This window comes from Adiantum capillus-veneris, chromosome 15, assembly GCF_014529385.1.
Source record: "Adiantum capillus-veneris isolate H3 chromosome 15, ASM1452938v2, whole genome shotgun sequence".
In the NCBI taxonomy this organism is placed as follows: Eukaryota; Viridiplantae; Streptophyta; class Polypodiopsida; order Polypodiales; family Pteridaceae; genus Adiantum; species Adiantum capillus-veneris.
The window spans coordinates 128,502,784-128,516,884 of NC_140945.1; the positions used below are offsets into that span (position 1 = coordinate 128,502,784).

Sequence of the window (14,101 nt, forward strand, 5' to 3'; positions counted from 1 at the left end):
GTCTGAGGATGACCAAGGAAGATACCCTAGGTACTTACTGTCAGAAATTTTGGAACACTTTCTTACTGGTGCAACAAGCTTGGACGCTTGAAGCGAGAAATCAAAAGCAACACACGAACAAAAACTTCAAAATCACTGAACTTTAAGAGAGAGAGAGAGAGAGAGAGAGAGAGAGAGAGAGAGAGAGAGAGTAAATACGGCACGGCGGAGTTCCACACCCTGAAGCATTGGCTCCAAAGATTGGCACCCCTTGCGGTATTTCTTTATTTATTGATCTCAACAAGGTACAACTCCCAAGGGACCTCTGCTCTCAGACTCTGAGTCCAGATGTTCTGCAGAGTGAGGCCCAAAGGGCTCTCATAAACAGTAAAGGGATGCCCAATAGCAGAGCCCCAAAAGCAATACCTGAAAAGCTTCAAGTTTCAAAAGCATCCCAGGCCCAAAAGTTAGCGCTCAAGGTAGCCAACGCAAATCACACAAATCCGTACGGTGCCACGTCAACAATCAGCAAAAAACGCGGGATGTCCGTACTGCGCTGCCTACGTCAACATCCTTGCGCAATCTTCGTGTCCTTTTGTCCCTTGGGTCCCTTCGGATGGGGTACCATAAGTTGGTACAACTTATAAGCTTCAGACTCTTTAATTTTAGGCCCCTCAGAAGGTTCTGCAAATTGGTAAAACTTCATCTGCATCTTACTGGAAGGGTTGGACCTCCTACTGTCGGAGTCCGTCCAGATGGGCATGCCACATCATCACTTTGTGACATACCCCCCTAACCCCCTCTTGAAAGAATTGTAATCGCTCTCAATTATGCCTGCAAAACCAACATAAGCTAAAAACTAGTTCAGTAGACACTGACTCTAAGTACCGACGCACTAGACAACACAAATCCAGCACTTGCACAAAGACGACAGTCACTATACATTTAAATCACATTCAAATCAAGTCACATAAAGTCCATTGATGATAGAGATATCGGATCATGATCTATCGGCCACATGCTTAAAAATCGCATCTAGATCTATCCCAGATCTCATTCATGTCGAGATTGACTAATTCTTATTGCTATCATGTCCATCCCATCTGAATCACAAGACCGAAATGCTGTAGTCGTTTCATCTTTCAAACATGCACTAAGACACTACTCACATAAGAGAGCACACATAAATCAGATTCATGTCGAGAATTCCCAATTCGAAGTACTTCTTTCATAAAGTCATCCAGCAGAATACTATCAACCCATCAATATCCCTGAAATTCAAAGGAAAATCCGTGACTTCATTCCATCTCGGTAACCTGTGACAAAGGAGCGGTGTGACTCCCCTCTTGTGCAGTCCCGTCTCCACCAAATTCAACCCTGCTGATCTCCGGGATCTCTTGGAATAGTCAAAGCTAGACCGAAAGCCTTGAGATAAAGTTCCAGTATCTGAGGAGTATATGCTAGGTCCTCCTCCTCCATCCACTTCGCATCCAATGCCGGAGAGTTCTTGACTAAGTAAGAACCACCGTTCACTTTACCTTTCACTTTCATTTCCTAGTGAGCCAATATTTGTTCCAGAACGAGAATTTCCTCGCTCTCTTCCACTTTAGGTTGCTCCTCAAGCTCCCTGTCAACTGGCACCTCGCCCACATCCCGCCACGCTCCTCTAAAAAAGAAGCACTAGAGATTCAAATCGATAATCCTAGGGTCAAGCTGTAACAGACTTGGACACTCCAAGTCAAGAATCAATCACAACATCACCAAATAACCACTTCAAAACAATTCACATATCACAATAAGCTTGCACTCGCCCGACGGAGTTCCATGCCTAGAGATATTGGCCCCAAAGACTGGCGCCCCTTTCGGCATATCTTTATGTATTAATCAATGTCAAAGTACAAGAGAGTGGTTAGGGTTTCACTCTCAGACTCTGCGTCCATATGCTCTGCAGAGTGAGCCCTAAACCGCCAATTTAAAGATTACAAGGGATGCCCAAAAGCAGAGCCCCAAAAGCTTTCAAAACAAAAGCAAAAATTCTCTCTCTCTCTCTCTCTCTCTCTCTCTCTCTCTCTCTCTCTCTCTCTCTCTCTCTCAAAGAATAAAATTAAGCAAATCAATTTTTCTCTCTCCTTACCCATGCGTGGAGAAAAGCAGCCCAATTTGCGTCGCTTGCTGGCCTTTTTCCGCCGTGAATCCCGCCGCAATTTCCGAAATCCGTATTGCTTCCCACGTAGCATTTCAACCGCCAAAGTTAGGGTTTCCACCACATTTAGGGTTTCAGCCAGCAGTTAGGGTTAGGGTTTCCAAAAATTAGGGTTTCTGGCAGAAATTAGGGTTTGCAAGTTTTAGGGTTTCTTGCAGAAATTAGGATTTCTTCTCTCAATAGCCACGTCATCACTTTGTGACATACCCCCCTCTTGAAAGCATTGTAATCGCCCTCGATTACGCCTGCAAAACAAACAGAAGCCAAAAACCGTCTTAGCAGACACTGACTGTTAGTACCTACATACTAGGAACACACATCTAGCACATGTACCAATCGACAGTCACATCACACGACATCACATGACATTCAACATTCATTCGGATCTTAGACCATGATTTATCGGCAATGTAGCTAGCAATCGCATCTAGATCCAATCGGGACCTCATCGATGTCCGATTGACTAACCCCTATTGCAACCATGTCTATTCGAGATCAATCAGACCAAAATGCTGCAGTCATTCGTCTATCAGTTCCTGCACTTAAAAGAAGTCAAGAACAAATCAGTATCATAATCAGGAATTCCATTTCATAAAGTCATACAGCACAATACTGTCAGCTTTCAGAATCCCTAAAGCTCAAAGAGGCATCAGTGACTCTAGTATCTAAATCAAGGCATCTGTTGTAACAGACTTGGACACTCCAAGTCAAGAATCAACCGCGACAGCACCAAATAACCACTCCAAAACAATTCACAGATCACAATAGATTTGCACTGGCCAGGCGGAGTTCCGTGCCTAGAGATATTGGCCCCAAAGACTGGCGCCCCTTTCGGTATTTCCTTTTATATTAATCAGATCAAAGTACAAGAGAGTGGCTAGGGTTTCACTCTCAGACTCTGCGTCCAGATGCTCTGAGAAGTGAAGCCCTCACCGCTTATTTAAAGATACAAGGGATGCCCAAAAGCAGAGCCCCAAAAGCTTTTAAAATAAAAAGCATCAGTTCTCTCTCTCTCTTAGAGTCTTTTCTCTTTTTTTTAATAAAAAAAAGCAAAATTCGCGTCGCTCATCATTTCAAAAAATTAAAAAATTTAGCCTCCGCGATTTTCGGAAATTAGGGTTTCTGGCAAAAATTAGGGTTTCTGCTGTCCGCCACGTCATCACTTTGTGACATACCCCCCTCTTGAAAGCATTGTAATCGACCGCGATTATGCCTGCAAAACCGACAAAATCCATAAACCGTCTTAGCAGACACTGACTGTTAGTACCTATGTACTAGGAACACACATCTAGCACATGTACAAAATCGACAGTCACATCACACGACATCACAAGACATCACATGACATTCAACATTCATTCGGATCTTTAGACCATGATTTATCGGCAATGTAGCTAGCAATCACATCTAGGTCCAATCGGGACCTCCGCGATGTCCGATTGACTAACCCCTATTGCAACCATGTCTATTCGAGATCAATCAGACCAAAATGCTGCAGTCATTTCGGCTATCAGTTCCTGCACTCAAAAGAAGTCAAGAACAAATCAGTATCATTATCAGGAATTCCATTTCATAAAGTCATCCAGCAGAATACTGTCAGCTCTCAGTATCCCTGAAGCTCAAAGAGACATCAGTGACTTTAGTATCAAAATCGAGGCATCTGTTGACAAAGGAGCGGAGTGACTTCCCTCTTGTGCATCCCACTGCACCAGATCTCCGGCCAAGCTGAATTCTAGGTTCCGTTTGGAGTAGACTATGCTAAACCAAAACATCGAGGTAAAGTTTCACAATCCGAGGAGTATCTGCTAGGTCCTCCTCCTCCATCCACTTCGCATCAAATGCAAGAAAGTTCTTGAACTAAACCAAGAACCGCCTTCGGACTTCACCTTTCTTCATATCGTTGTGTGTCAAAATCTTTTCAGGAACAAGGATCTCCTCGTTTTCTTCCACTTCGGGTTGCTCATCAGGCTCCCCATCATCAGGCACATCACCCTTAACAGGTTTCAAGAGACTCACATACAATGCATTGTGAATCCTCCAAGTATCTGGCAGTTTCAATCGGAAGGAGACATCATTTATCTTTTCAGTAATTTGGAAAGGTCCGTAGTATCGCATACTAAGCTTTGGAAAAAGCCTCTCCTTTCCCTTTTTTCTTTCGTAGGCGTGCCTTCTCAAAACGTAAGAGCACCCAATCATCCTCCTTCAATTTCAAATCGCGACGATGGCGATCCGCTGTCTTTTTCTGTCGTTCTTGAGACTCCTGCAAAGTCTCGCGAACCTTGGCAAAAGCCGTATCCAAATCTCGCGAATATTCATCCGCTTCAAATATCTAATCTTTCGTGCTCAGGAAGGATGGAACCTTCGCAGCACTTTCAACAATCTCACATGGCGTCTTCCCCGTCGAAGAGTGTATCGTGTTATTGTAGGCAAATTCCACCAAAGGTAAGTTCTTTTTCCATTGAGTCTTCTGATCCAAGATACAAGACTTCAATAAATCTAAAATCACTGAATTGGCAATCTCAAATTGCCCGTCAGTCTGCAAGTGGAACGATGACGAGAACTGCAACTGCGTGCCAATGTTCTCCCAAATTGCCTTCCAAAACAAACTCATAAATCTGGGGTCTCTGTCGGGCCATGTAATCGGAAAATCATTGTGATCATTCTGTGTTCTCGGGAGATCAAAAATGAAATCCATTTCAATATTTTCCCAGGGGCGGGTGGGTATGGGTAAAGGGTGTAACAATCCCTGTGCCTTATACCTGTCAAACTTGACCTTCTGGCATACTGCGCACAACTCTTTCACGTCCTTTTTGAGTCACGGCCAAAAGAAGTATCTCTCTACCCCTTTCATGGTGGTAGCAATGCCGCGGTGACCCGTAAAAGGTGGACACTGGCATTCAGTCATAACCTTTTCCCTCAATGGCTGTGTAACGCACAACATAGTCTTTTTCATCATGTAGCCTTCCCGAAGGGAGTATCCAGCTACTGTCTCCCCATCCCGTATCCGTGTGAAAATATCTGCAAAATCTGTATCTATGGCATACTGATCGACCATATCCTCGAAGCCCCTATGATGTATCGCGGAAACAGCCAGAACCAACGGTTTCCGAGACAAAGCATCTGCCACCACATTCTTCTGTCTCTGCACATGGACAATCTAGAAGTGGAACTGTGACAAGATGTTCGCCCACCGCATCTGCTTTTCCGAAAGCTGCTTCTGTGACAAGAAGTAGCGCAAACTCTGATGGTCTGTAAAGACAGTAAAATCCGCTCCGAGTAGGTAATGCCGCCACTGAGTAAGCATGGATAACCGCCAAAAGCTCTTTCTCATAGATCTGTGCTGTCATCTCTGGCCTAGAGAACAACGGCTCTCGTAAGCTATGACATGGCCTTCTTGCATCAAGACCGCACCCAGACTACGACCACAAGCATCACAATATACTTCAAATGACTTCTGCAAGTCCGGCAAAGTCAAAATAGGTCCCGTAGTCAATTTCTCTTTCAATGTCCAAAAGGCAGTCACCTCTGTGGGTCCCCACGAAAAAAGTACTCCTTTCTGTGTCAAGGCATGCAAAGGGGAAGCAACCTCTGCAAACTTTCGTATGAACCGCCTGTAGTACGAACACAATCCCAAGAAGAACTTCATGGACATTCCTCAAATCGGGCCAATTACCTATAGTCTCTATCTTGGCCGGGTCCATTTGCACTCCTACTGCTGACACGATGTGTCCCAAAAGTGTATCTCTGGTAGGAAAAATTCACTTTTCTTTGCATTAATCACTAATGTGTGATCTCGTAATGCCTGAAAGACATGAAGCAGATGATCTCTGTGTTCTGCCTCATTCTTGGAGAAAACAATGATGTCGTCAAAGAAAGTGCCAACAAATAGCCTGTATTCTCGAAAAATCCTATCCATCATCCGGTTAAATGTCGCAAGAGCATTTGTTAAGCCAAAAGGCATCACCAAAAACTCAAATAACCCAAAAGTCGTCCGAAAAGCTGTCTTGTAGACATCTCCTGGCGCTATCCTCATCTGATGATATCCACTCTTCAAGTCAATCCTGCTAAAGCACGAGGATCCCTGTAACCTGTCGAGTATATCATCGATCCTAGGAATCGGAAATCTGTTCTTGATGGTGATTTCGTTGAGAGTGCTATAATCGATGCACATTCTCCAAGATCCGTCTTTCTTCAAAACCAACAACACTAGAGAGCAATACGGTGAAGTACTAGGCTAGACAAGACCCTTTTCCAAGAGGTCTTTCACTGGGTTCATAATGTTTTCATTCTGTACTTGGCTCACACGATAAGGTGGCCGATTCGGTGGCGTGCTTCCAAGTATCAGATCAATGGTTTGATCTTCAGGCCCTCGGAAAAGCAATCGGCATGAGTGTGGAGAAAAATCCTGGCGTTCTTTTGATCAGGTCAAAACATATTCAACCTTTATCCATCGTTCAGTTCTCTCCCAAAAGAATGAGTAAGAAACTGAAGTTCATCAAGTACAATCTCTAAGCCCTTCATTTATCAAAGTCGCTTTCTCGGCCCGGTAGTCAACCACAGCGTAGTTCTTGTGGTACCAAGGGATCCTGAGTAGAACGTCACTCACGTGCCCTGAACACCCCTGTCATTGCAAACGAAGTTTGCCAATGCTCGGTGTAATGGCAACATCCCATCCGGGTGCCAGTCGAACTACCTCCGCCTGTAGCGTCAGTCTGTCGGGCGTAATTCCAGATCGAGCCGCCAATTCCAAGTGAAAAGAAGTTGGCCTTGGCTCCTTCAAAAGAGCTTCCTGATCCTTCACTTTGCCCCAAAAGCGGCAAAGTTTGTACTTTCATTCATTAGATTCGGTGTAGGTCCCACGCCATGTGGTACCAGTTCTGCTTTTCTATCTTCCTTTTCTGCCACATTCCTCAACTGCTCTCGAACTCTCAGCCATGTCGTCGTCTTTATCATTCTGTTCTTTCTATGCCTTTTTAGGGCACTTCGCGGAGATATGTCCATGTTCCCCGCATCCAAAGCACTTCCCCTCTCCGATGAAGCGAGCTCTCTCCTCAGGAGTAAGCTTGGGTCGTGCATCCTTTTTCTCTGGGTTGCTCCTTTTCTTTCTACTTTCATTCCCAGAAGTCTGTTCGGCTCGTTGTGCCATGGCCTTATCTGTGGGGTAGGTCAAACTGCCAGAGTGAATGGCAAAGCCCCGCTTCGCATGACTCATCAACTCCTAAATAGAAGCTGACTTCTATTCCAAGCAGTGATCTCGGATCTCTGTAGGTAGACCCGAGGTAAACCGTTCAATCTGTTCTCTTAACAAGATCTTCTTGAATGAAGAGGCGGGTAGAAAAGAGCTCCAGAATCTTTCACAATAAGCATTGATTCTGTCTTTCTTGGTCATCAGAAGATGGTTCCAAGCAGCTCGTATATCTCGTTCATATTCTTGCGTCAACCAAGAAGGAATAAAAGCTTCTTAAATTTCAGCCATTTAACTGGCGCAGTCTTGTTTAAAAGAAGCGTTGACCACCAAGTACGAGCATTCCCCTTAAAGTAAGAGGCAGCTCTCTGAATCTTGGAGTGCTCTGAATAGCGTCCTCCCGTGAAAGCGATGTCAAACTGCTGTATAAAAGACAAAGCCTTCGAAGCATCTGAGTATCTTGAAAAAGTATCAAACTTGATCGAGTGGCCAACCTTCCTTAAACTCTCGGACTTTCTTGCTTTTATCTTCGAGAAAGTCATACTGGTTGGCTTTGTAAAAATTCTTCTTGTTCGCATAAAAATTTCCGTTGTCAGAGTCTAAACTGTACGTAGACGAGTCCTCTGTAGAAGTGTCACTCACTGTGCAAGACTTAAGACTTCCTTGCCTTTTCTTGCCCTTTCCGAAGCGTTGTTTCTTGCTTCGCTTTTTGCTTTTCCTGTCTTCTTCGCTCGAGTCTGAAGAGCTAGAAGAACTGTCAGAAGAAGAAGAACTGGGTAGGTCTTCAAACTTGACGCGCTTCTTCAATTTCTTTGCCTTGTCAAATGTCGACCGACGACCCAAATATCCCGGGAAGTAGTGCCTTTCTTCTGCTTTTTGCCGTGCGTTTTGCCTTTCTTTTGCACGTCGAAAAGCTGAGCAATCCGTGCATCAACCACGTTCTCCAGTTCCTTCTCCGTATATTTCTTGGAGGTAGAAGGTTTCTTGAGAGCGGGTTTCGGGAGTGGTGTTGTGGTTCTTTGCCACTCCATCTGTACCTCTTCCAAAGAGGTCTGGTTCATATATTTTGCCATCTTCGGGTCCTTGACAAAACTGAACATCATCTTCGTTAAATCGCCGATCAATTGACGACGCGTCATCTCTCTTTGCTCCGCCTGAGTAGGCCGAGGTAGGCCATACTCTCTGTCTGAATGTTCATTGTGATCCCAGCCCGCATCTCCAGATGCAGAGGGAGTCGACTGATCATTGCCTGAAGCCATAGGTGCCGCGGAAAAAAAAATTGGGGATCGGATTTCCCGTAGAAGAGAAATCGACCGTGCTCTAATACCATTGTAACAGACTTCGGCACTCCAAGTCAAGAATCAACCGCGATAGCACCAAATAACCACTTCAAAACAATTCACAGATCACAATAGATTTGCACTGGCCCGGCGGAGTACCGTGCCTAGAGATATTGGCCCCAAAGACTGGCGCCCCTTTCAGTATTTCTTTTTACATTAATCAGCTCAAAGTACAAGAGAGTTGCTAGGGTTTCACTCTCAGACTCTGCGTCCAAATGCTGTGAGAAGTGAAGCCCTCACCACTTATTTAAGATACAAGGGATGCCCAAAAGCAAAGCCCCAAAAGCTTTTAAAATAAAAAGCATCAGTTCTCTCTCTCTCTTAGAGAATCTTTTCTCTTTTTTTTTACTAAAAAAAAGCAAAATTCGCGTCGCTCATCATTTCAAAAAAAAAGACTCCGTGATTTCCGGAAATTAGGGTTTCTGGCAGAAATTAGGGTTTGCAGGAATTTTAGGGTTTTTGGCAAAAATTAGGGTTTCTGCTGTCCGCCCGCCGCGTCATCACTTTGTGACATCTGTTGACAAAGGAGCGGAGTGACTCCCCTCTTGTGCATCCACTGCACCAAATCTACGGCCAAGCTGAATTCTAGGTTCCATTTGGAGTAGACTATGCTAAACCAAAAGCATCGAGGTAAAGTTTCACAATCTGAGGAGTATCTGTTAGGTCCTCCTCCTCCATCCACTTCGCATCCAATGCAGGATAGTTCTTGAACTTAACCAAGAACTGCCTTCGGACTTTACCTTTATTCTTCATATCCTTATGTGCCAAAATCTGTTCAGGAACAAGGATCTCCTCGTTTTCTTCCACTTCGGGTTGCTCATCAAGCTCCCATCATCAGGCACATCACCCTTAAAAGGTTTCAAGAGACTCACATGAAATGCATTGTGAATCCTCCAAGTATCTTGCAGTTTCAATCGGAGGGAGACATCATTTATCTTTTCAGTGATCTGGAAAGGTCCGTAGTATCGCATACTAAGCTTTGGAAAAAGCCTCTAATTTCCCTTTTTCTTTCTTAGGCGTGCCTTCTCAAAACGTAACATTCTCCTTCAATTTCAAGTCGTGACGATGGCGGTCCGCTGCCTTTTTCTGTTGTTCTTGAGACTTCTGCAAAGTCTCGCGAACCTTGGCAAAAGCCGTATCCAAATCTCGCGTATATTCATCCGCTTCAAAAATCTTATCTTTCATGCTTAGGAAGGGTGGAACCTTCGCAGCACCTTCAACAATCTCAAATGGCGCCTTCCCCGTCGAAGAGTGTATCGTGTTATTGTAGGCAAATTCCACCAAAGGTAAGTACTTTTCCCATTGAGTCTTCTGATCTGAGATATAAGACTTCAATAAATCTAGAACCACTGAATTTGCAATCTCAGATTGCCCATCAGTCTGCAGGTGAAACGATGACGAAAACTGCAACCGCGTGCCAATGTTCTCCCAAATTGCCTTCCAAAACAAACTCGTAAATCTGGGGTCTCTGTCGAAGACAATCGTCTCAGACATGCCATGTAATTTGAAGATCTAGGCCACAAACAGTCTCGCTAAGTGATCCGGCTTGACTGTTTTCTTTACTGGAATGAAATGAGCCTGTTTGCTAAATCTGTCAATAACAGTCCACATACCATCGTGATCACTCTGTGTTCTCAAGAGATCAAAAATGAAATCCATTGCAATACTTTCCCAGGGGCGGGCGGGTATGGGTAAAGGCTGTAACAATCCCTGTGCCTTATGCCTGTCAAACTTGACCTTCTGGCATACTAAGCAACTGCGCACAAACTCCTCCACATCCTTTTTTGAGTCTCGGTCAAAAGAAGTATCTCTCTACCCCTTTCATGGTGGTAGCAATGACGCGGTGACCCGTAAAATGTGGACAGTGGCATTTAGTCATAACCTTTTCTCTCAACGGCTGTGTGACGCACAACATGGTTTTTCTCATCAAGTAGCCTTCCCGAATGGAGTATCTTGCTACTGTCTCCCCATCCCGTATCCGTGTGAAAATATCTGCAAAATCTGTATCTATGGCATACTGATCGACCATATCCTCGAAGCTCCTATGATGTATCGCGGAAGTAGCCAGAACCAACGGCTTCCGAGACAAAGCATCTGCCACCACAAACTTCTTTCCCTGCACATGGAAAATCTGGAAGTGAAACTGTGACAAGATGTTCGCCCACCGCATCTGCTTTTCCGAAAGCTGCTTCTGTGACAAGAAGTAGCGCAAACTCTAATGGTCTGTAAAGACAGTAAAATCCGCTCCGAGTAGGTAATGCCGCCACTGAGTAAGAGCGTGGATAACCGCCAAAAGCTCTTTCTCATAAATCTGTGCTGTCATCTCCGGCCTAGAGAACAATCGGCTCTCGTAAGCAATGACATGGCCTTCTTGCATTAAGACCGCACCCAGACTACGACCACAAGCATCACAATATACTTCAAATGACTTCTGTAAGTCCGGCAAAGTCAAAATTGGTCCCGTAGTCAATTTCTCTTTCAATGTCTGAAAGGCATTCACCTTTGTGGGTCCCCACGAGAAAGGGACTGCTTTCTGTGTCAAGATATGCAAAGGGGAAGCAACCTCTGCAAACTTTCGAATGATCCGCCTGTAGTACGAACACAGTCCCAAGAAGCTTCTAACTTCGTGACATTCTTGAAGTCGGGCCAATCACGTATAGTCTCTTTCTTGGCCGAATCCATTTGCACTCCTGCTGCTGAGACAATGTGCCCCAAAAAGTGTATCTCTGGTAGGAAAAATTCACTTTTCTTTGCATTAATCACTAACTTGTGATCTCGTAATGTCACGTGACACATCCAACCCTATGTGTCCGTGGACCTTACATCTCTGATTAGAAGACTCAATGGGAAAAAAATTGCCTTTTGGTGGAATTTGCCTACAATAACACGGTTCACTCTTCGACAAGGAAGGCACCATTTAAGATAATTGAAGGTGCTCAGAAGGTTCCACTCTTTCTCAGCACTAAAGACAAGATTTTTGAAGCCGACCAGTACACAAGGGACTTGGACGTTTCATGCAGATGAAACCCCGAAACCCTAAAACCTATGAAACATTTTACCGAAGCGCATGAAACGGACATGCATTTTTTATGAAACGCATAAAATTGGGGCTTTTTTTTCATTTTTTTGAGGTCTAGCTCCAATTAACAGATGATTGTGATCCCTAAAACTTATGGTTTGTGACATTGAATTAAGTTTGAACTTTGTTCAATAGAAGTACTTTGCTAAATGAATCAATGATGCATCAATTATCGCTTGAAGTCGATTCTAAGTAGTGAGCACTGAGCAGTGAGCACGTCTCTCTCTCTCTCTCTCTCTCTCTCTCTCTCTCTCTCTCTCTCTCTCTCTCTCTCTCTCTCTCTCTCTCTCTCTCGTGGACATTAAAGTCTAGAGTCATGTGTGCTACATTGTATACATATTTATCATCTTTTATTAATATATAATTTAATGTCATTTATGAAACCTGTTTCATGTTTTTGATGCTATGAAACGAAACGTTTCAAAACCTCAAAACCCCGAAACGACCGAAACCACGAAAACGTTTTGGGACTCACATGAGAAAGCAGATCGACATCGACGAGATTTGAAATTAAAGGAAGACAATTGGGTGCTCTTACATTTTGAGAAGGCACGCCTAAGGAAACGAAAGGGAAAGGAGCGGCTTTTTCCAAAGCTTAGTATAAGGTATTATGGCCCTTTCCAGATTAAAGGAAAGATATCACGCCGCTGACATGACCGGTGGCGCCCAGCCCGCAAATTGCAAAAGCTTGCTGACGAAGCATCTGCTCTACAAACAGCCTTGAAATTGTGCAAGGGAGTTTTAGTGTCACATGCCCATTGCACTTGAGCCACGAGAACAAGCTACCGCTACAGTTCAGCATCAGTCTTAGTTAGAAAAGATTACGTATCTAGCCTGGCAATTTTGTGAGCCTCTAGAAGGACTTGCATGATCAGGCGGGTCTATAGTTGCATACCTCACTTGCACGGTGCAATCATAAGACGTAAAAATCATTTACGCATGTGAGCAGTCACTTTGGTTAATTTAATGATAAGTGAGTCCTCTTGTCATGTGCACCTCTTGTCATGTGCACATCTAACCCTAGCTATAACTCCTATTTCTAGGGTTTAGGACATCTTAGGAAGTGTCCTGATACCTTTGTGAGCCTTGTACGCAACACGTCCATGTCCAGGCACTTTAGTGTAGTTGCATATCCTCTAATTGCACATGAGCACAACCAGTGTCTACTATGTGTAGGCATTGGGGAGTGTTCCCATTCAAGACTACAAATCTCTAAACATAAAGTGTACCATGAAATTAAAGGATTTCAGTAAAATCGGTCATCGCAACAATCTAAAAGTAAATGCTCACACAACCTTTCGCTAGAGTGTAGATGTTGATATGCATACCAAACAAATCACACCCGCTGGCTTCCATGCCACACAAAAAAAATCTACACACCTTGACAGATCAAAATATGTGGAAATCAACGGGCTACCGAGGTTTGCTTAAGCAGAAGAATCCTTTCCATGCTACATACTGCTTGTAAATGGCAAAATGGATTAAACAGAGCTCAAACCCTCCTGACTTGACAAAGGGTTGTTTAACACCATTTGAAAAAATGAAGAAACAGATAGAAATGAAGGGCACATAGACTACTCAAGGAACTGAGGGAAAATTTAAAGTCTGGATTCCAAACTTGCAGCAGCTCTACTAGGATAGGAAGGGAGGAACCTGAGAAGAAGTTGCGAATTAGCTTGCTATCTCTGGTAAAAATCCGCATTACCCTGCGGGGCTGCCGCTCGCATGCTACACGTAGAGTCTGCCTGCATAAAAGCTCGTCCAAGGTATGCCCATTGGGCCTGATGAGGCTGAGAAAGATGGAAGCCTGCACTTCACGAGGTATATTCTGTAACGAACCGATATCTGTGCAAAGCCACATCCGTGCTTCGGAGCGCCCTTCCGAGCCCAAACGTTGCCAAAGGAAGTCTTCGAGCCTTCCCAATGCCTCCTTCTTCCCACTGGTTCGCTCGCCATCTCTATCGCCCTCGCCAGCACAGTAATCGAGATGCAGGCAAAGAGTCTCCATTTAAAACTCCCCAGGCATGGACGATGCACTATGTCTATGTAACATACTAAGCCCCTGTCACAAACGTCCGCTCGTGACGTGTGGGATGCTGTGGCAACAAACGTCCGCTCGTGACGTGTCGGATGCTTGAAGTTAGTTCGTCCTGTGTGACAAATAGGGCGCCTACTTTCACTTGTCACTACTTCAAGCTTCACTTGCCGTCATGATGCTATCCTCACAGGCAGCAGGATCATGGGAGCTTGATTTAAGCGAACGTGTCAAAGCTTCAGGGAAAGTGCAACAGTTGAACACGTTGTTGGTACTGGTC

At 44.4% G+C, this 14,101-nt stretch overlaps 1 protein-coding gene across 2 annotated transcripts in view; it reads right to left on the reverse strand.

The window, feature by feature from the left end:
- The window catches only part of LOC147441476 (uncharacterized), a 33,267-nt gene extending 19,408 nt beyond the window's left edge, over positions 1–13,859 (reverse strand). For both annotated transcript variants that reach the window (XM_086483106.1, XM_086483107.1), the window contains exon 1: positions 13,440–13,859. In XM_086483106.1, coding sequence (XP_086339232.1) covers positions 13,440–13,794 — 355 coding nt within the window. In that variant the 5' untranslated portion in view covers positions 13,795–13,859. The remainder of the gene's footprint in view (positions 1–13,439) is intronic.
- Positions 13,860–14,101: the final 242 nt, after the last annotated feature.